General features: G+C 40.6%; 2 protein-coding genes and 1 long non-coding RNA gene across 6 annotated transcripts in view; 2 read left to right on the top strand and 1 right to left on the bottom strand.

The window, feature by feature from the left end:
• Positions 1 to 2,760: 2,760 nt before the first annotated feature.
• Positions 2,761 to 21,931, top strand: LOC109322057. The gene is made up of 3 exons (XR_002104294.1): positions 2,761 to 2,772; positions 17,829 to 17,835; positions 21,579 to 21,931. It is a non-coding gene; the product is annotated as an uncharacterized LOC109322057 (long non-coding RNA).
• Positions 8,064 to 21,952, top strand: part of GNPDA2 (glucosamine-6-phosphate deaminase 2) — an 18,227-nt gene continuing 4,338 nt past the window's right edge. For 2 of the 3 annotated variants that reach the window (XR_002104293.1, XR_002104292.1), the window contains exons 1-7: positions 8,064 to 8,204; positions 10,399 to 10,562; positions 11,272 to 11,373; positions 11,920 to 12,102; positions 12,432 to 12,616; positions 12,741 to 12,915; positions 16,746 to 16,917. Coding sequence is in view for 1 of the 3 variants with exons in the window: in XM_019552879.1 (XP_019408424.1) it covers positions 10,439 to 10,562; positions 11,272 to 11,373; positions 11,920 to 12,102; positions 12,432 to 12,616; positions 12,741 to 12,915; positions 16,746 to 16,804 (828 nt within the window). In the remaining 2 variants the exon portion in view is untranslated. Of the gene's footprint in view, positions 8,205 to 10,398; positions 10,563 to 11,271; positions 11,374 to 11,919; positions 12,103 to 12,431; positions 12,617 to 12,740; positions 12,916 to 16,745; positions 17,785 to 21,952 lie in introns of those variants that run through there. The other variant, XM_019552879.1, reaches the window with a different exon arrangement.
• The window catches only part of GUF1 (GUF1 homolog, GTPase), a 41,205-nt gene continuing 40,301 nt past the window's right edge, over positions 21,049 to 21,952 (bottom strand). For both annotated transcript variants that reach the window (XM_019552877.1, XM_019552878.1), the window contains one exon: positions 21,049 to 21,421. In XM_019552877.1, coding sequence (XP_019408422.1) covers positions 21,284 to 21,421 — 138 coding nt within the window. In that variant the 3' untranslated portion in view covers positions 21,049 to 21,283. The remainder of the gene's footprint in view (positions 21,422 to 21,952) is intronic.

The following is a 21,952-nucleotide window of genomic DNA, read 5'->3' as shown; positions in this document are numbered from 1 at the left end:
CACTGAGGATCGCTTCCTTGAGAAGCAACCACTCTTCTTGAACTCCCATCTCCCTGGGGTCATGGTCCCTGAGGGCCTGACCAACTAGCCTCTTGAGCCTGTCAAAGTCGGCTTTTCTGAAGTCAAGGGCTTCTGTGTTGCTGACTGACTTGCCAGCTTTACGGCGGATGGTGAAGGTGATCAGCTCATGGTCGCTGTCACCCAACTTCCCATCCAACAGAGTTCTCTGTGTTTAAGAACCAGAGTGGCCCACTGCAAGCATCAAATACAAAGCATGCAAAAGGTGAGTTAGTCAATTGCTCATCAGGTCAGCCAGAGATGCATCTACATTAACACAATTTACCCTGAGAGAGAAGTTAATAGATGGTTTAATCATGCAATTTTGGGGCATAACTCTATGTTTTGTATTTGTAGTGTAGAAACCATAAAAGGAAGGGTCTTTCAAATAACATTCCACAACTGGATGTCCTGTATCGCAACAACTAATTTATCAGTTTTCGAATCACTAAAGGTAATTCCTTTAGGAATGCAACTGTCAGTGATAAAGCAACTGTTGCAGCATCCAGAATTCACCCATTTATTAAGGGAAAATGAAGGGTGCATCAACTAATTGTTGAAATTACCCACGACAATGAAAAAATTGTTAAGATTTTGAATAGTGTGGAAAAACTAGGGAAGTACCTGTGGTGGGAGCCAATTTTAGGATGGTCTCCCACAGCGGCAAGTGTTCTAAATGCCATGTTGCACCCAGAAATAGTGATACTTGTGTGTAAATTGATAATACTGGTGTGTATGTTGAGTACCTGGTGTGCATGGTGGAGACAATATAGAAAGGTAGAGTGCTTTTAAAGACTGAAAATGAATATATAGTGTAGGCGTACCTGTAATTGATGTAGATGTGCACCAGTACAAGGATTATGGCACGTGAGAACTGCTGTCATTTCTCAATCTGAAATGGACCTCCAAGCCATTCTTAATGTATTCTCAGAAGTCTATTGGCGTAACTCTAAACGTCAGGAAAACGCAAGTCCTTTACCAACCTGTTCCAAATGGAGAACCAACCCCCCTCTCCATTGAAATCAACAGAGAATTGCTGGAGAACGTGGATCACTTTGCCTATCATGGAAGCCATCTTTCATCAAAGGCAGACATCGCCAGAGCCAGGAAGTCTGCAGGGACCCCAGCAAGATGAATATCCAAATGCCTTTTGAATGAGTCCAGAGTAGATGCTTGTACCACCACTGGGGGGAGTCTGTTCCAGCTCTTGGATACTCAGACTATAAAGTTTTTCCTTATATCAAGTCTGAATCAGCCTTCTAGAAGTTTGTGGCCATTAGACCTATTTTTCCCTTGGGAAGCCCTGGTGAACAAGTCTTCTCCCAGATCTTGATGCACCCCCCCTTACATACTTATAGGCTGCCACCAAGTCCCCCCTTGAGCCTTCTCTTCACCAGGCTAAAGAGTTCCATCTCCCTCAGCTTCTCCTCATAAGGCTTACACTCTTGGCCCTTGATCATAAATGTAGCTCTCCTCTGGACTCTGAAAACTCCAACTAAGCTCTTGGTTTATCAAGTCATTGTCATTCCAACTCTGCTGTATGGCTCGGAAACTTGGACCACATACAGAAAAGTGATCTTAAGAGCTTGGAAAAGTACCACCACTGATGCCTTCACAAGATCCTTCAGACTAGCTGGGAGGATAGATGCACAAACATCAGCATCTTGGCTGACGCAAATTCCAACAGCATTGAAGCTATGATCATCCAAAACCAACTTTGCTGGGTAGTTCATATTGTTCACATGCCTAACTCCCGCCTTCCAAAGAGAAGCTTTTTCTCAGCTGAAAAAAGGTCAGCAAAGAAGTGGAGGGCAAAGAAAGCGTTTTAAAGACACCCTGAAAACAAACATGAAGAGATGTAACATCAACATCAACACTTGGGAGACCCTTGCTCAGGACCGACCAAAATGGAGGAAGGCTCTTTGGGAGGGACCTCAACACTCCGAAACAGCTTGTCAACAGGCAGAAGAGGAAAAGAGGAACAGGCAAAAAGAACATCAGAACATCCAACGTAGCAACCATGCCCATCCCTCCTTGAAACACCTGTCGTCACTGAGACAAGACATGTGGATCTAGAATTGGGCTATGGAGCCACCTCTGGACTCACTATTAAGATCCTTGGAAGACAAGTTTACTCATTCACAAGTGATCACCCATTATCATTGCAAATGAGAACTGCATGTTAGGAGAGACACAAGCCTTGAGGATAGCGCTGCCCCATAACTCTCTCTGCCAAATGCTGCCACATTTGGGCATTCAGCAAGGAGAGTCTACCCCGCTCCCTCGGGCAGAGGGAATGAGGCTGAAGCTTGCTGGAGAGAGACAACCAGGACGGAGGACAGCCTGAGTCATCACAGGTGCAGCTGATTCCCCACCTGGGTCAGAGCTGTGCAAATCAGGGACACAGGTACCCAGGGAGAGTGTGGAGGGGCTGGTAGACTAGCTGGAAGAAGCTGCCAGGTTAGAGATCTGAGGAGGTAAGTCTCGTGCTTGGGCTGAAAAGGCTGGTACTGCAGGAACAGAGACCTGCTGGTGGAGGGGCTTGCTGGAGAGACAGCCCAGAGGGTGGAACAAGCTGTAAAAATCCCAAACTTGCATGGGTGTGCCTGTGGGGACACCTAACCCTATAAAGTTTGCAGAGGGTATATTACAGGATACACCCCCTACCTCTGCCTAACCCAGAACTGATCAGAAGGACTTACAAAAAGCAATGAAGTTGCAGTGGGAGACGTACCTAAAGCCCTTCGGACAAGGGTGACAGGATTAGGGCAACTCCCCTAGTCTTGTCTGCATCAAAGATGGGACTGGGAGGCACTCCCCTTAGCATTCAGAGCGGAGAACAGAGGTTCAAAGGCAAGGACCGAACTGAATTCTGGGACCAGACAAGCAGGGGAAGACAAGCATGATGGGGAATCTCTGCTCCAGATGTTCATCAACCCACGCCTGCACACACCCAACCCAGCATTTATCAGACCAGTTCTAGTGCTGAGTCCTTTATTGGTACCCAAAATACTGAATCTGCCTGATTGTATTGTGAGCTCCCTTGGAGTGACACCATAGCCAGGAATGATCAGTTCCTATTGTCCAGCATAAACAAAACAACTGTGGTATACTCCCTTAAGCCATCATTACCCATAAACAAATCCAGTGTTTTCCCTTGAGCCATTGTTGTTTCCCTACAAGAACCCCTACCCAAACTCAAGTTTCTGTTTTGGTGCTTGGATCCAAAAGTTGCACCCCAGTTCCACTGGGACTTCACATTCTTTTTCTGCATGGAATATCTTCATTGCTCATGCAGGGGACTCTGCCCGTCTCAAGCACTCTGGACCCTAAGCTGAGCAGCTTGTATATGAGCTCCAACAAACTCCTGGGTACCTTGACCGGTTCAAGCTTCACTGAGTGGTGAGATCCCAATTCTCTCTCACTCTCTTTAAGCCCACTTTCTAAACCTCAGACTTGATTAAGACTTTCTTCTCTCTCTTACTCCAGGCATGAATGAGACACAGGTGGAAGAAGACAGAAATTCACCACTGTCAGCAGTATTAAAAACCTAAAACACATGACTAGAGTCGATGCCCTTGTTCAAAGATGAACACAAGCCTTCAATGTGATGCTGCGGCTAGTAAAGCGAGCAAAATGCTGGTTGCATCCATAATGCTTCTCAAGCAAATCCCGGGACGTCATTCTCCCCTCGTACTCGGCCTTGGTGAGGCCGCAGCTGGAGTACTGCATTCAGTTCTGGGCTCCACAATTCAAAAAGGATGTGAAAAAGCTTGAGAGAGTCCAGGGAAGAGCCACACACACAATCAGAGGTCAGGAAAACAGACCTTACGATGACAGGCTGAGAGCCATGGGGCTCTTTAGCCTGGAAAAGCGCAGGCTCAGGGGCGATCTGATGTCCACCTATAAGTTTATCAGGGGTGACCATCAGTATATGGGGGAACGTTTGTTCACCAGAGAGCCCCAAGGGATGAAAAGGTTGAACTGTTATAAACTCCTGCAAGACCGTTTCAGGCTTGACACAAGGAAGAATTTTTTTACTGTTCAAGTCCCCAAGGTCCAGAATAGCCTACCATCGGAGGTGGTTCAAGCACCTACTTTGAATGCCTTCAAGATAAATTTGGATGTTTATCTTGCTGGGATCCTATGAACCCAGCTGACTTCCTGCCCCTGGGACAGGGGGCTGGGCCCGATGATCTTCTGAGGTCCCTTCTAGTCCTAACGTCTATGAAATCTATGAAATCCTTCTAATCTGACTTTTGTGAATCAAACTTGAGCTAGATTTCCCCAAATACCCAACTGAAACCATAGCTGTTTCATTTGTCTCTCCTCATACAGCTATTACTACTAGTAACAGTATGAGTTCTATATACGTGACAATAACTTTTATGGTCAAGCTGGTTGTTATAATCTGTCTCCCAATCTCATTTACTCTTTCTTTTCCTCAACTTCTCAATTTGCTGTGCAGCAATGCTCCTCTTACCTGGGTCAGAGAACCCTGTAACGCCCAAAAATCCTGCAGGGTCTGCTCATCAAGGGGGGTGCTGAGTCTGTGGCGTATGAAGGTATCAGCTTGGAAATGCTGATTGACCCTGTCTGCTCAGACATGCTCTCTTAACCTGTGTGCCTGTGTCTGACTACATTGTATTGTGCCCTGCTCAACTGACTCGTGTGCTGAGTCTGTGGTATATGACCCTGTCAGCTTGGAAGCGCTGACTGATCTGTATGCGTGTGTTCGGCTGATTCTGTGGCTGGAGGAACCCAGCCCTGTTGAAACTAAACCTTGCAGGGTAGCTACCCTGGGGGTGTGGACTTGAAGAAGACAGAGACAGAGCCCTGTATAGAAACACAATTGACACAAGAAGTGCATTGATAGAATTACAGAGACCCCAGAAAAGTACCTCTAATTAATGAGTGCACCCCAGTGACAGGCAAATCTGGTAACAAAATTGGTGAATGCAGGCAGCATGTGACCCTAATCACAAGGTAATTGTTGAGTAGTTGCTGCAAAGTGGGGAAACTGAGGCACAGACCTGAGCAAGATTTTTCTTTTTTTTCAGACCAAGCTCCCTTAGAGAGGTCCCTCTCTCATTGAGTATTTGGTAACCTCCTGTAACTTTTAAGTTAAGAATCATGCTTAGAATAACTTTAGGACCATGTCATAAGGAATTAAGAGTTGTGCCTTAGAACAGTACTGTGTTATGTTAGAGGTTTAAGTGATTTTGTGAAGGGGGCTTTTGTTAGTGATCATTAGTGTGATAAGGGACATTGAGATGGCCGGAAAAACCCCCTTGTCCTGCTCGCTGGAGACAGGAGAAAACCAGCAGGTTGGAGAGATGGGTAATGAAGAAGAGGAAATGCCCCTGGGAAAGGGGTGCTTCAAGGGTGCAAATCCCCTGACTGAGGGAGGTCTGAGCTTTGAACAATATTGCACAACCATTAAGCCACATGGTAGTGCAAAGGATGTGGCTGCTGCATTGGCATTATTTTGTGCATGTTTGGAACAGCTGAAATGTTAAAGGGGAGGAAGGAACTAGAGCTTGAGAAAGAGCAGTTACAACAGCATTTGAAACAATGTGAGACAGAGGATTGTGAATTTATAGCAGAAAAACTTAAAATGGTGACTTTACACTTCATTACCTTGAACTTTTATACCATTCAATTTCCCTTTCCCAATCACTCCAGTCCTTCAGCAAAGCTCATTTTATTCCTGTATAATATTCTGATCCTTGTGTTAATGATACCTAACTCTGCAATCAACCAATTCCATCAGTATCCACTTCTCTTTTGTGTTAAAGTCATTAAAACATTTAATAAAATTGTGCCGAAGATCAGTACTCAAGGAACTCCAGTACTAGCTTCCCTCCAACCTTAATAGCTTCTCTTTTTTGCAGAAACATTGTTCCCCCTACTTTTAGTCAGTTGTTTTCCCCACGTCACAATTCTTGTGTAAGCCCCTATTCATCTTCAGCTTTATTAATAATTTCTGATCCATGCACATTGAACAATATTAAAGCCATACAAATTAGATTTGCCATTTTTCCCTTTTTAAAATTATCAGCAAGGCACAATCTTCTTGAAAGTATACAGTGTATACCCCCCCACAACCAGCCATATGTGGCTTTCAGAACAAATGGGCAAAGTCAATCATGCAACACCAAATGTTGTTCTATGCTGTCTCTGAAAAGCTCACCTACATTTTGCTTAGAGCTTAAGTAAAAAGAAATAAGTAATTGAATAATCTACTTAAAGTGAAGAAATAAAGGAAGAAAATACAGCAGAGATGGCCTAACCTGGGTAGTTTACTGGAAGGTGAGGTGTAGTCAAGTTAAATGTATGTATGTTGAATAATCATTTGTCCCTTTCAGTGTGGGGAGAAATAATTTGAAAGCCTTTAGTATGTCAATACTGAAATGAAACAAAAAAAATCCTATAGCACTACACATAAAGAATTGTGATACTGATTTCTAAGGAAGTCTGTTTAAACAAGAACCTTTTCTTTTATACCAACTTGCTTGTGGCTCCACTTAAAAATCTTGAATTACCAGTATTTTGAAATGTGTTCCCTCCCTAAAACATATATATTACATTGTTAATGTTCTTTCTTACTCAATAGTTCTACTTTGTGATTTAAAAAAGACGCAACAGATACTCTTTTTATTTCTAACATTAAAACAAACCAGTACATTTAGTATGGGAGAAAAGTGCTTAACTTTTGGCACAGAATACATTCCTCAAACAGGCATTCAGTTCAGCTATGCTACCTATCTCTTTAGTATACCTCAAAAATTATTTAATCAAAGGGAACCCAATTTGTAGGAGTAGTCTGGATGACAAAGACATGTATCCCTTATAGATACTGGCCTTGACTATCAATTGTACTCCAGGGAACAAATTTTTAGGTTGCTGCTACCTTTCACTGGATTTCAGCTATTGTGAAAAGCCTGGATCACATATTTCCAAACATACACCTTTGCTGTTCAAACAAAAGAACTCTAAGCAATCAACCTAAATAAAATCATTTAAAAATTATGTAGCTTTATCTGTAACACTGAAGTGTCAGCAAGTAACAGAGAGTCTCCACTTCCCATTTGTAACCTAATCAGGAAACCATATTTGGGATGCCACAAGCTATTTTTTTGTGTGAGAAAAAATTCTAATGTTGAAGAAAACAATGGTCCATGGTACTCTGATCTGACCTGGTGCACACAAGCTGATTTACTAACCTTTCAGACTTCAGATACAAGTGTCTGAAGATCATAACTTTTTGTGATTTCTTGATCTAATAAAAGGTATCATCTCTGAACCAAGAGGTATAGAGTTTTGTATTTCTGAGGATCATGAATGTATTTGCCTTTCCATATAGGAGCAATTTTACCATCTTTGCACTCGCTTATGCATGAAGAAGGGTGTGCGTGCCCAAAAGCTTGCAAATAAAGAATCTGTTTTGCAACTATCTAGCTGGTCTAATAAAAGGCATCACCTCCCCAACAGTTCTGAGGATCAGGAATTAGTTTTCCCTATTTGAAAAAGGTTTGGCCAACTTCTACTGACCCTTTGCAGGGAAAAACTAGGCCTGAAACAACAGGGTAAAAGCTTGTCACCAAGCATGCTCAAGCCTGCAGTGAATTAAGCTTTCCCCAATTTGCCTGAAAACTGCTTATAAAAAGAACAAGAGAACTAGGGGAGCAGCAGATAGCCTGAACTGAGGCTCAAGCCCAGGTAACAGCCTCCCTACAAGCAGCCTAATTCCCAAGTCCCGTATGTCTCTATTCCTACTACGACGACCCCGCGCGACACGCTTTGACGCGGAACCCACGGCACAGGGACAACCCCCGCAGCAACACCCTTCCGCGCGCAAGCGCACGCAGGCCTGATCGCCAATACGGCGCATGCGCACTCTTATCAACTACACTCTATACACGCCTGCGCATGCAACAAAGACCGGCTTTTCTGGCACATGCGCAGCACCGCTGTCGCTTCCCACTTCCGGCGTCTCCCTACTGTTTCCGGGTCGCGCCCGGTGGAATCACGAAGCTGTTACAGCAGCTGCTGATTTTGTCCTGGTTGTTGGCGTGGTGGCGGCACGGGTTGGCTCCGGCTCCGGCTTCTCGTCGGCCCTGGGGGCGTTGCTGGATCTGCAGGAGGTGGGGCTGGGGCCGGGGCTGGGTTGGGCTTTCTCAGGGCGTCCCTCGGCCGCGCTAAGCGTGTTGTTGCCGGTGCCGCGTCTGGAGCCCTTGACCCTCCTGCCCTGCTCTCCGGGCGCCTGTGGACCGGGAGCTTCCAGCCCGGTGTGGGAGGCAGTTGAGCCCCAGGGCTGCAGCCAGCTGAGCCTGGGTCCGTGCTGCCCTCAGTAGCTGGGAAAGGGCTTTGAGAGGCCCCTGTCGCTTAGCCGAGGCTCATGACTGGTAGATGTGCTGCTGTCCCTGGGGCGGGTGTGCCTATCCTGAAGTACAAGCACAGTGTGGCATGTGGCTCCAACTAGCCCTGCCTGTGGCATATGGTGGTAGGGGGGACTGGGAACAGCAGCAGATAGGGTGGGAGACTGCAGCAACCCCTGGTAAGGCACCCCTCTTCACTTGTGGCACCTGCCATAAAGGTGGGATCCCACTGCTGTGAAAGCACATGCAGTGCTTGCTGAGACTGGAGACTGCCAGAAAAGCAGGGAAAGCATAGGGCTGGGGGAGCATTGTATTTTATTTCTGTCAGTGACGTGATGCAATAGGAGAGAATTGTGTAGCACTGGAATGTGGCTGCAGCGCATCCGCCTGCTGCTGCTGCTTGGGGCATAGTAAGGCTAGCTGAAGAGGCAGCACATGGTTTGCTAAGGCACTGTGGGATTGCTGGGGCTATAGGAAGTTTTTATTAAAGGGAAATTAGTATCAAGCATTTGAATTTGGACCCATTTTATATGATGCCTGTCTGCAGCTCCATTACTCACAACTTTCCTGGGAAGTGAATGAAAGAAGTGGGTAATAAGGAATATAAGCTGCTTTGGTAACAAGCTCTTCATTACCTGTTAAAAGGAACAGGTGTTTGCCTACAAAAGTATGAGGTTCAGTCGCATCATGTTGGCTCCTTTAAAACTGACCACTTAAATTAGCCAAGAGTATCAGTGTCTGCCAGTCACAGGTTGAAACTGGCTTGTCTGAAGTCAGGACATGCTTAATTCAGTTGTCAACCAAAAAAACCTCTAAAGCAGAAGAAAATGTGGCATAGCCTGAAATTTGCATCCTTTTCACAGAATAAAACAGTTTATATCTTCAGACTTTATACTCTTGGACTTTAAGTACACAAGTATAATTACTCTTTCCTTTTCTCTAGATTTTGATTTTTAATCTGTGGACATGGCTTTTGCACATAAATTAATTTGTGGGTTTTTCATATTGTATGAAGAATGAATCTTTAACTACCCCCACAAATAATGGTTGGTGTTCAAGCCTGAATTGCAGTGGTGTTAAAAAAGCTGAGATGTTAAGATCTAGCTATAACTGGAAAACTGCTATGTTGTGATCTGCTAAAAAATTGAATATCCCAGTGTAAGTGTACAAAGGCTTTGACTAGTAAAAACTTGGCTGAAGTACTGGTCTTTCCCTGTAATGAGGGGGGATTTAACTGCTTGTTTTTGCTTAACAATTGACAGAGAAAACAGTAATACAGAGGTGTGTTTTGCCATCTCTTTGTAAATGAAATTCACCCAACATTCAACCTATTATGGAAAAGGATGATGTTGACATTTTTTAAAACAAAAAGCTTATCAAAGGAAGCTTTTTCCTTAGAGGAGGGTAACTGCTGGTTGTTCACTAGATAACTGCTAGAGAAAATACCAAAACTGCCCCCATTTTTCTGAAGGGATGTATATTAAAGCTTCAGTCCTGCAAACACTCATTGGGTCCCACGAAGTTTAGTAGAAGCACTCATAAAACTACTTGGTATTAAATGGAGCAGACATTTAAGATTCCCAAACTGTATAGGCTCTAGAGCTCTGGGTTTCAAAAGTGATATCTTGTTGTGATCTTTCCAGTTTTGGTCTGAAGAAGGCATTTTAATTAACAAATATAAAAAATAGCTAACACTAAGAATTTCTTTTGTAGGCTGTCTTACTCTTTGAAGTGGTCCAGAATGTTGAAATTTGGTTGAATTGGCCTAGTCAAGACTGCTTACTTTATTCTTGCATTGAGACAATAATATGGTCTTTGTATTCTCAGTGTTCCATTGTAAGTGTAAATTTGGGGAAGGGTTTTTTTAAGGTCTTGGACCATCTAAGAAGAAACTAAACTAATTCAATTTCAATCTGTATATGTATCATGTGATGCTAACTGCTTCTCACACATTCCACAGATTTAATCCTAACTTCCCCTGTTAGCTGCTTGCCACCAGAATGAGACTTGTAATTCTTGAAGATTATGACCAGGCTAGTGAATGGGCTGCAAAATACATTTGTAACCGTATTATCCAGTTCAAGCCAAGTGAAGGAAAATATTTTACACTTGGTCTACCAACAGGTAAAATGCTCATAATTGAGGGCAAACAGATGTATTTGTTTTGTGCTTAGTCAGCAGCAATCCTTTGCTTGATTGTATAATCAAATGTTATGCAGTACAAAACACAGATATTCCCCAAAATTAGATTCCTCAGATTTATGTGCATATAGCTGCAGTAATGACTGTGCAGAGCCTCTGACGTGCTCTGGTGGTCTGCACCTTTTATTTTTAAAAGGTGCCATATCTGCAGTCATCTTCCCAGGGTTGATGATATGCTCCAGGTGATGCAGGGGTGGCTTAGCTCAGTTGGCTACAGCATGATGGTAATAGCACCAAGGTTGCAGATTTGATCCTGGTTGGGTTAAATGATCTCTTGAGGTCCCTTCTTACCTTACTTCTCTATGAAAGAGATGTGCCTTTTGGAGTGAAGGCTGCAGTAAACAGCTGAACATCTTGTTCTTAATTGGCAACCTGTTGAAAATCACCTGGATACCAAAATCTTGGTGGTTCTACTGTATTCTTTTAAATACTTCATAGGGAAGTGTTGTTGAAGCTTGACAACATGCTAGTCAGTAACAGTTTTTCAGAATCCTCTCGAAATGTAATAGGTTCTTAAACCTGTTACAGTAGTAGAAGCCAACTTTGGAAGACTTCATACTTTTGCATATGCATCTAAAAATGTGCCTTACTGGCATATGAAGCAAAAGAATAACACAATTATTTAATATAGGGAGTACGCCACTGGGATGCTACAAAAAGCTGATAGAATATCACAAGAACGGAGATCTCTCGTTCAAATACGTAAAGACTTTCAACATGGATGAATATGTCGGTAAGCTCTGAAGTTGCAAATGTTGAGAGGCTCAGTTTATAGTTTAAATGTGGTAGAAAAGATATCTTGTGGTTAAAGCACAAAACTGAGATTTGAGGAGCGTATTTGTCATGGCTTGGTTTTTTGTTTTTTAACTCCCAAGTCAGCTTCTAATTTTCCTCTGCAAAAAAAAAAAAAAATGTGCAACTGACATGGCTGGTAAGGCTAAATTGTCACTGTGTAAGGATTTCAGTCACCTTACAGAATGTGCTGCAGAACAAAGTATTGAGCCTGATTTCCTCCAAGGTCCTTTACAAAACTTGGATATAATGTTATCCACTCCCTGGAATGACTGTATCACATCCATGGCAGTTGAGAGAGAGGTCTGTTTTTTACAAGAGAATCATTTAAAACTCTTTATTTCATTTGATTGTTCTGGTGAGAGAGATTTTTTGACATGGTGCATTTCTAATATAAAATATAAATACTATATATGTAAATTCAAGCGTAATTTTGGTTGGTTCAGTTGGCTCACAGTAATCTGAATTTCACTTTAAACCATTTCAGGGCTTCCCAGAAATCATCCTGAGAGTTACCACTCCTATATGTGGAATAATTTCTTTAAGCATATTGATATAGACCCTAATAACGCTCATATCCTGGATGGGAATGCTCTGGACTTGCAAGCAGAGTGTGATGCATTTGAAAAGAAAATTGAAGAGGCTGGGGGAATCGAACTGTTTGTTGGAGGTATGGGGAAATGCTCTAGCAGTGATCAGTTGTGGCTAATAAGTGGACTGAATCCTTCATCGGGACTTTCAGAATTTTTATCTAAGAACTTTTACTTTGAAGCACAGATTTAAGAGTCTTTGATTACTGATATCAAGAATCAGTTTGAATGTGAAGATGCAGAGAGTCCAATTTGTGGTAACTAACAGGTCTAAATAAACTTGAGTTCTAACTGTTGGGTGTGGGGTGGGAGGGAATAAGATATGATTATGAAGAATGGTGAGGCAGTTCATTGTTTCTGAGATTATTTTAAAGCTTAGAAATGATTGATTCTTTTCTGCTTTGTAAAGGCATTGGTCCAGATGGTCACATTGCTTTCAATGAGCCAGGATCAAGTCTGTCTTCAAGAACAAGGTTAAAAACTTTAGCGATGGACACCATTTTGGCAAATGCTAAGTATTTTGATGGAGATTTATCTAAAGTACCAACTATGGCATTAACAGTCGGTGTGGGTACAGTGATGGATGCTAGAGAAGTAAGAGTTTTAATTCTAAGTACTGCTTTTTAAAAAATTTTATTTGCATGTATTTATATTCAGGACAGTACTATCAAAATTGTCTTTGAAATTTAAGATAAACTGAGAACTGTTTGCTTTTCAGGTAATGATTCTCATAACAGGTGCACACAAAGCTTTTGCCTTGTATAAGGCAATTGAAGAAGGGGTCAATCATATGTGGACAGTTTCTGCTTTCCAGCAGCACCCTCGCACTATCTTCGTATGTGATGAAGATGCTACTTTAGAACTAAGAGTTAAAACTGTGAAATATTTTAAAGGTGAGCACTGAATCAAAATAGAATAGTTGCCTTTGTTTGAATACTCAGTTTAAAAATGAAGTGGTTAAATTCTGGCCCTTCAGTGTAGCATGTATATTAGAAAAAATGGCTACAGTATTTGAAATATGAAACATTGAGCTTTGTAATTTTGAATGTAATACAGTGTTTAAAAAACTTAGCTGTGTTTCTTTCATGCACAAAGAACAGTACAGAATCTGTGATGTTCAAAGAAAATTTGTCAGGGACATGGTCTCTCTCCCTGTTTTAAGTTTGTACACTTAGCCATATGCCCCTTCACTTTACTTTAAAAATACTGGAAAGTGAAATTCAGGTTTTTATTGATAAACTTGATACAAGACAGACTTATCCCAAATGGTTAACATTTTTGCTGTAGTGTTTCTCCAACTTGCTTATTTGCCTTATCTGCTTATTGTGCTTAATAAGCTAAAATGTTGGTCCCCAGAAGCTCAACGTGTGACAAAGAGGTTGGAATGACTTAAGGACAGCTTGCCTAATCGGGCATTTGTATAACCGAATATCCACTATTTCATAAATTGTCTTATCCAAGATGTACACGGTTTTACATGCTGCATTTTGATTTATTTCACTGAAAGCTACTTTATTGATATTTTATATATTGATCCTTAACTTGCTTCTACTAATTGAATGGCTTTTTAATGTTATGGTGAAAGTTGCTACTTAACAAACTTGTTTCATTTTGATCTATAGCAGATAAACCTGATGAGGCCAGGGAGACAAAGTTGGGAAAATAATGTAGTTAGAAACTAAAGTTGTAGGGATTTGGGGAAGGAAGGGTGGGACTTGGTTTTGTGTTAATTGCAATATTATTTTGTTTGTGCAGGGTCCGCTTGTTACTGTGAGTTAGGCTGGTGGCTTTCTATCTTTTTAAAATTGCTTCCCGGTCCAGAGATTGATTTGGACACTACCAATTTTAAAAGCAAACCAACATTTGGTACTGACGTATAACCACTGGCTTGATATTTTATACATGGGCATCTCATTGATCTATTCCATCTTTTTATTATGGTTTTGCATTTAAAAAAATCTGTCTTTATCTACTGATCTGTCTTAATTGCTGAGCTACTCTTATTGTGAACGTTTAATCTAAATTTGCCAGAATTACTTCATGAATTGAATATTTTCCCTCCTTCCACTATGCAAAATGTTATGAAGGTTCTTGAATAATGGATTTGTCACCTAACAGACTTACTAATATATAACTAGTAGACTTGTGACACTGATATGACCACTGCTTTGAAGAAGCAAAGGGCTATATGGAAAACTTATTTTGTACCCTTTCATAAACTGAATAGGATATTACTACTAGAATTTTTACTATTGACTGATTTGTAAAATAAGGTTGTGTAAAGTTTTAAATGGGGCCACCATAGAAAGGCAGTAGCAGCCCTAGCCATTTTGGAAACTATACGCCAACTGTGAACTCTTTTCACTACCTAAATGACAGTGAAAAATGGATATTCCATTTTTCACTATCTCAAAACTTGGTTACTGTGTTCTTGAAATAACCAGTAATAAAAGGAAAATCTCAGGAGGCATGAACTGGGGAGAATCTTTGGCCTGCAGTGCGCATGGTTAACATGAGTAGGGAAATCCCTAAAATCTGTTTGACATTTAAGTCTAGGTACAGGCATTCAAAAAGCCCAAAATGGAATTGATCTAGTTTTTCTGGGCTTGTCTGCACATTCAATTTAATGTGGTTTAGGTCATGCATGTTAAAATCCATTACCTCCATTGTAAGGTACTAGAAAAATGTGCATTAGCTAATGCACATTAAAATAGGCTAAAGCATGTTTGTTTTTTTTTTTGTGATTTAACATGCATTAAAATAGGCTAATGTACATTTAACGTGCACATGTAGACATGCCCATTGTAAGCACCATAGCTCAGATCATTAGCAAACAGAACACACGTTTGCCCTTTGGGGAGAGGTGAGAGGGAAAATCTTAGACCAGATTCTGCCACTTAAACCTGTGTTTGTGCATCAAACTTTTGTTCTGCTAAGGATATAGACCAGTTTCCAATCACTTCTACTGGTAAAAGTGTAATGCCTGGCCTATGATGGCAGATATAAACTAGAAAAAACCCAAGGTGCTGGTGCTGCATAAAGTGGCTTTTCACATCATTGCTTAGTTATCATTAAAACTGCATAGGGAACTGACTAAAGGAATTGCAGTTACTACAGCAATGTGTAAGTTGGCCTCAATATGTGCATGTATTATGTTTTATATTTATAGACTCTTTAACATAACAGACACAATGCGCCATGTTACTGAACCAAAGTCAAGGGCCCTAACTTTAATTTCCTTACTGTTCAATTGAAAACACTAATATGAGTTTCTTATGCAGGTGTAACTTTGATGGAAATAGATGAGTTGTATTGTAATAAGGTAATTCTAAACTGGATGAACAATTAAAAAATAACACATACAACAAACATTAGCCAGTGCTATGGTTCACCTCCTTTGGTTCAAGGTAGAATAGTCTTTAACGGTTGTTAACTTTGATAAAAAGCAGCTGAAATTGTGTTGAGGTCAGTCTGGTACTGATGTTGGCAAGCCTGGAAACTTAAGCTGCCATGACAGATGCTGAAAAAATAAGTTATACTCTGAAACACCCCAAAATTGGGTGACCTTCCACTTCCTCTCCCATTGCTCCTTTGAGAAGTGTTAACAAGCTTTGTTTTTGATGTATGACTTGTAACAGCATCTCTAGCTCGTGAATGTCTGTTGAAAAGAGATCTACGGTATAAAACTGAGACACCAATGTCCAACATATTGAATCTACATGGGGGTTTTTGATCTTTCCAGTCACTTTGGTCTTTTTGTTCTGCAAGCCTCAGGGCATGGGAAGCTTATTAATAGACATCTTCACAAATAGTAATTAGGGCTGCATGAAGCTTTGGTTCCTGATTTGATTCGGCGCCTAAATCCGGCTAGAATTAGGAAACCCTTTTAATCTCTCCAAATTTAATCAAAACCCTCTGAATCAAGGTACCAGGTAATTCGTGAATACTGCAATGGTAAGGTGGGGATGGAGCTCGCGGGGCTCCCCAGCGTGTTCAGTAGCCAGACCCAAAAGTGGACCAGGAGCACTTCTGGGTTTGCTGCAGAGCACGCCTCTTCCCCGCCCCCCCAGGACATTCCATCCTCCATCCACCTGAGCATTTGCAGCATTCACGAGCCGCATCTGGTACCTCAAGGTATGTCAAAAAAAACATTTAAGTCTGTGTCTGAATCGCTGATTTGTATCTAATATGGCCCGTTTCACACACCCATAATAGTAATCTTTCATGTCACGATCCAGACCACTTTGGAGCATCATCAGACTAGTATATGATGCAATTCCTGGTCGTCATAAATCATGGAATAAAGGAATTGTGTAGCGCATGTATTGCAGTCAGTTTAACTTCTGTCCCAGAAGAGGAACCAGTGCATCTGTGTACTCCAAAATCCAGTTGAAATTGGAGGCTAAAAACTGATTGGCAGTAACAGTCAACTGCTGGATACAGCTGAAACGTTGAATTTCCTAGTGGTGTCTTGAGTTGGTTTATTCCAGAAATACATAGTATGGATATATCACTTTGGGGCATTTAGGAACTTTCACTGCCCTTTCTGCTTAATCTCTACTTCTACTAACTGCCTGCATAAAATTGGTTTTTCTAAAAGTGCTTTTGAGTAGTCATTCTGCTTTCTCTGCTAATTTAGTGGACTGTTAAATGTATTTACTTGTAGAAAAATAAACGGAGAATGTGTGCTGACTTTTACATTAGCTGCTTTTTCCCCCCTAAGGTTTAATGCATGTGCACAATAAACTTGTGGATCCATTGTACAGTATGAAAGAGAACTGAAGGAGGAATTGAGGAGGAACTTCACATGGGTGAACACACCAACTACTTTTAGGTAGCAGATGAATTTACTGCTATGCAATATACTGAAAACTGGCTAAATTGGGGAATATTAGGTACTGTAATTTTTTTAAGGTCCAATATTTATACAGTCACATTCCGTATCTATATGATGATGTGTTTGTACATTTTGCTATAACTTTTTGGTATCTTGAGTTTAGCAAATAAAAATGGAAGTTGCTTGTTATAAGAAATGGCAAACGGAGTACTCTATATAGCACAGCAATGTAATGTGTTGGAGTAAATGGAATCTTGGTTCAAGCATTGTAATCTTAGTTCCAATAGTGCAAAACTACACTCCTCGTTCTAGTTTTTAGAGGCAAAACAATTTTGGCCTCTCCATTGTCAACTGGTATGGACTTGTAAATTGCACGGTTTTTTTACTATGAAATGCTGTTTACATATCTCAAATGCACACTGAGCTTTTGCACTTGGTTGCCTTAAACTTATCTTACTCTAATTGCTCTTGAACATCTCCTAAGTACTACTGCACAAAATTCAGGCAAATAAAAAAAACAAACAAACATGGAAACAGTGCCTAAAAATGCAGCTGCCCTCTTCAAAAACTTTATTTTACAATTTTGTACATACCAGATTTCTGCCCAAGCACTTTTTTCTTTGTTACCTGTTACAAATTAATTTAGCATTTTTCTATGGTTAGTAATTATGAGCTTTGTAAATGAGGAAAAATGTTAAGTGGTTTTTTGTTTTTAAGACAAGAATTTAGTTGCTTCAGTGATGTGATAATATAACCTCTTTGCAATTATTTAATGTAATAGTCTACAAAAGGTCATTGTATTAAAACAAGTCTATCTGTTACTGAGCCACTTTGCAGTAGAATAATTATTTTGCATTGTATTGTTATAATTGTTGAACACTCTACATTCTTGCTCTGAGTAAAGCTTATGTACACAAACTGAAAATGTCTAAACTTTTGTTTTGTTGAACATAAAGGGGGGCTAAAGAGCAGACTAGTTTTCAGTGAGTTGTAGTGAAAGGATACTTTTGTTCTCTTTTAGGTAAGAGGACAGTTAATCTCATCCCCGGCCAGCTCCTCAAAAACATAGTATAAAAATAGCGGTGGGGGCCAGCCTTTTTGCTGGACATACCACTTATTAGCCCCACACTCCTTTCTGAGTGCCATTTCAGTCCCTTTCCCTTACCCAACCTGCTCAGCTTTCTGCTTCCTGCCTTGTGCTCCATAGCTAATCTACATTATCTGCCACGGGGTGGATCTATGCAAGATGTTTACTGCACAATTGACTATTTTAATGGCACAGACTTCTCAGGGTCTACTCATGTGCCCTTATTAGGATACATGAAACTAATAAACTCTGCAGCTTGTACATACAAGTACTATCCTGTTGCAGAGTTCTTGTCAACATCTACATGTGTGCTGTTGCATGCCAGCTGACTGAGGCATGAGAGTGCTTCAGCCCCTGAGCTGCTAGCCAGCTAGCCCCATCACCCTCATGCTCCAACTACCTCCTTCACAGCAGTTTGAGCATGGTCAGAGCAGCCCCAGGCTAGCCCCTGGGCCCCCTCAATGTGCTGCAGTCCAGATTACAACAACATGTAAACCATGTGCCAAGGAGCAATAAGCTGCAGAGCAATAAGCTGTAATTTTATTACTACCTTCCATGGCATGTGTAAATGCACACACTGTGTACCTGTCCCCACACAAACCTGCTGTATGTTACACACACGCTGCCTGTCGCAGCAGTGTCACAGGTTAGCAACCCCCAGTATAAAGTAATTATTTAATGAAAGTACTTTGAGGATAAACAGACTTTAAAAATAAAGTAGTCCGTGTTCTTTTTGTGCTCCTTTTCATGCTTTATAAAACATTTGCTTGTGAAAATTACATTCTTGAAAGCTAAATTGAAAGCATTCCTTAACTACAAATGTGTCATACACAGGTAGGTTTATTACTGAATAGCCCTTTAGCAGCAGGCTGCCACTAAGTACAAGTAGGGAAACAGTAAATCTTACCAGTCAAAAAAATTAAATGAAACATTACCAGCCTCAAATACAAAGTTAAATTTCTTCTGAAGCCTGAAGCTAAACTTGCAGTAAGTGTATTCTAAAACTAGTAATATGGAAAAATAAGCAAGCTGTAACAAATAGCTATGCAGCTGGTAAGAGCACTATATAATACTTAATTCATTTCCAGAGCCTCCTTCCAGGGTGTGTCTACACAAAGCACTTAATGCACAGTAGCCTAATAACACTGTGCAGTAGTATGCCAGGCAAAAACCACATCAATATGCTACTGTACAGTAAGTGTCGCTAAAAAAAAATCATGTGCCAGCATTACTGAACAATAACTCTATAGTTACTGTACATTGTGGTAGTACTTCATTAAGCAAGTTCTAAATTAGATGCTCAGTAACTACTGTACATTAATAAACATGTAGATGTATCCACAGAGACTTAATGGAACCCTTCTAGAATTTTTTTAGTTGAAATTTTTCAGGAGGGAAATAAAAACTAGCTTCTGCATTTCTTGCAGGAATAGCTATTTTCACAGGGCAAAGATTTATATAGGACCACTCTGTTCCTTTTTTTAATTCCACATTCCATCTTAGTTGTCCTCTACATGAACTTGCCTTTGTACTTTGTTCTGAGTAACATCAATTACCAGAAACCTTCTGTCTCAAAAAAGGAAGCATCTGTTTAGTGCTGAATTATGTTATAGAATAAGCCCACTTCATTCACTAAGACAATTGTTTTAATATCTTTGATAAGGTCCAACTCCATCCAACCTCTTGGCAATTCTCATCTTTCTTCTTACATTACCCATGTCTGAAATCTTTTTCTGGTTCAGTGATGATCTGGGCTATGTACAAGTGTTACATTTATATTGACCTAAACAAAGTTAGATGGACTTAAATGCCTAGTCCTGCAGCCATTCACAGGGCTTTAAGTTGTCCCCAAAAGTGTGCCTGATCTAAATTAGTTTACTTCCAGGAAGTTATCCTTAAAAGTTAGTTCACTTGCTCTCCAAAGGGTTAACCTGATGTAGCAAATGCCTGTGTTCACAACGCTGCCCTGGGGCTGGAAAAGCCCAACCACTTGCCACCCCCTTAGGCCTGTACTATTCCTGCCCACTAACCCTAATCAGGCTATTTTTAATCTTCCTGAATCAAACAATCAGCCCACCCCCAATTTCTTACTTGAAGGAAGCCACCTAAATTTAAGCTGGGTATAAACATTTGTACATGCATCTCTTCATCAAAGGTAAGCTGCTCTTCAGAAATACCAATCCTGTAGTTTTTTTTTGTAATGAGTATGTTTCCTGATCTATATGTAATATGTTGGAGAACTAACCACTCCAAGAATTAAAAAGATCTGTCTATGTCCAGAACTGACCCTATCCCTCTATTTAATAGCAGAATGTATAGAAGGCCTTAGCTCATGGGTCAGCAATCTATTTAGGCAGAATGTGAAAAACACCTGTAATCTTGACTTGTAATATGCTGGGATGCCAGGGGCGGACAGCATGGGAGCTAAGGGGCCCAATCCCTGTTGTGTGCTAGGGGCTGGGTTTATGCATCCACATGCCAAGCAAAATGCCTTTGCATGCCACACGCTGGTAGGCATGCCAAGAGTTGCCTACCCCTGCCTTGGATGCTTCTCCCTGTTGCCCAGCTGAAGCAGCCCCTAGCACTGGCAGGTACAGGCTGCTGACTTTTTTTAGGTTCTTCCTAATACAGATAAGGAATAACCTGGCCCTGGTGTCTTTGCTGAAACTGTAATTGGGCTGGTCAGAAGAACAGCTGAGCAATACTAACAGGACTTAAGGAACTTGATTGCATGTTCTCTTTATCTATTATTTGAAACACTAAAATTAGAATCCCTCAACTACTTAACCACATCCTCCTGTACTATATGGACTATTAGCTAAAAATAGCAACTTTAGCAAGTAAGTTGGACAATTATTATTTTGAGGTAACTATTCAATACAAGAAGAATAATTTTCTCAATAAGAAAATTACCTTGCTGCAATGACAGTTAATATACTAGAATTCTGTTTTATACAGTTGTATGATGCACTGCCCTGGTTCTTTCAGGCACAAGAAGTTTCCACAAGGTTAGACACAGCGTATTATTCATGGTGTTAGAATGAGTTATTTACTCAAATATTGGCAAGTATAAAATTTTAATCAAAATTATGTGGAAAAATATTTAGTTTTCAGTCATTCAAGTTTAATTTCCTAAGACCGTTTACAAGCATTTGTACATATTATCAAGTAGCACCTGGTAATAAAAAAAACTGTAGTTTACAAAAATATATATACATGATTACAATAGTATCTCTGAATATGCAGGTACAACATTTCATATTACAAATCAAATACACCAGATGGAAGTTACACACCAATTCCCCCAGAAGTATTAAAGTATATTATTAGTCTCCAATTATTTGTTAGATTGTCTCTTTAGGACAGTTATAAAGGCATCTTTTGGCACTTCCACATTGCCAATTTTCCTCATCTTCTTCTTTCCCTCTGCTTGTTTCTTTAAAAGCTTCATTTTTCTTGAAATATCTCCACCATACTATTAAAGAGGAAAAAATAGTCTAAAAGTTATACTGTGCTATAATGCAAGTTTTAAAACTGTATTATGAAGTCTACCAGAGTCTCTCTTTTTTAAGTTAGTTTTATTATGTGTTGCTTATTAAGTCCCAATAGTCACCTCTTGGAAGGGAGAAGAGAGTCAGTTTAGGCAGTTCTATAGGTATGCACTATCAGTTTCCTCATCACACAGGTTGATCACATGCTGAATTTGCTCAATAGCTACAAAGACTAAGGGAAAGCAATCTTTACTTCTCTAACTTATTTCTGGTCTTTTAGAGCCTTAAAAATCTAACAAGTGTTACTTTTTGTATAATTCTAGTCTATAAAGCTAAGCTTTACATCATTCAAACTACATTCTAAATTGATCACTGAAAATCAGTGTAAACCTGTCTATAAACTAGTGTCAGCTTGGGGACTTTCTTATATCACTGACTCGGGTGTGTGGGTGACTGCGTGTCACACCCCCCCCCCCACTGAAAAACAGCCAACTTCTCTGAACTGTATTACAAGT

The sequence above is a fragment of the Crocodylus porosus genome, unplaced genomic scaffold (genome assembly GCF_001723895.1).
Source record: "Crocodylus porosus isolate Cpor-Errol unplaced genomic scaffold, CroPor_comp1, whole genome shotgun sequence".
Classification (NCBI taxonomy): Eukaryota; Metazoa; Chordata; order Crocodylia; family Crocodylidae; genus Crocodylus; species Crocodylus porosus.
Note: the sequence above shows the minus strand (reverse complement) of the source record. Positions and strands in the feature narration are given on the sequence as shown.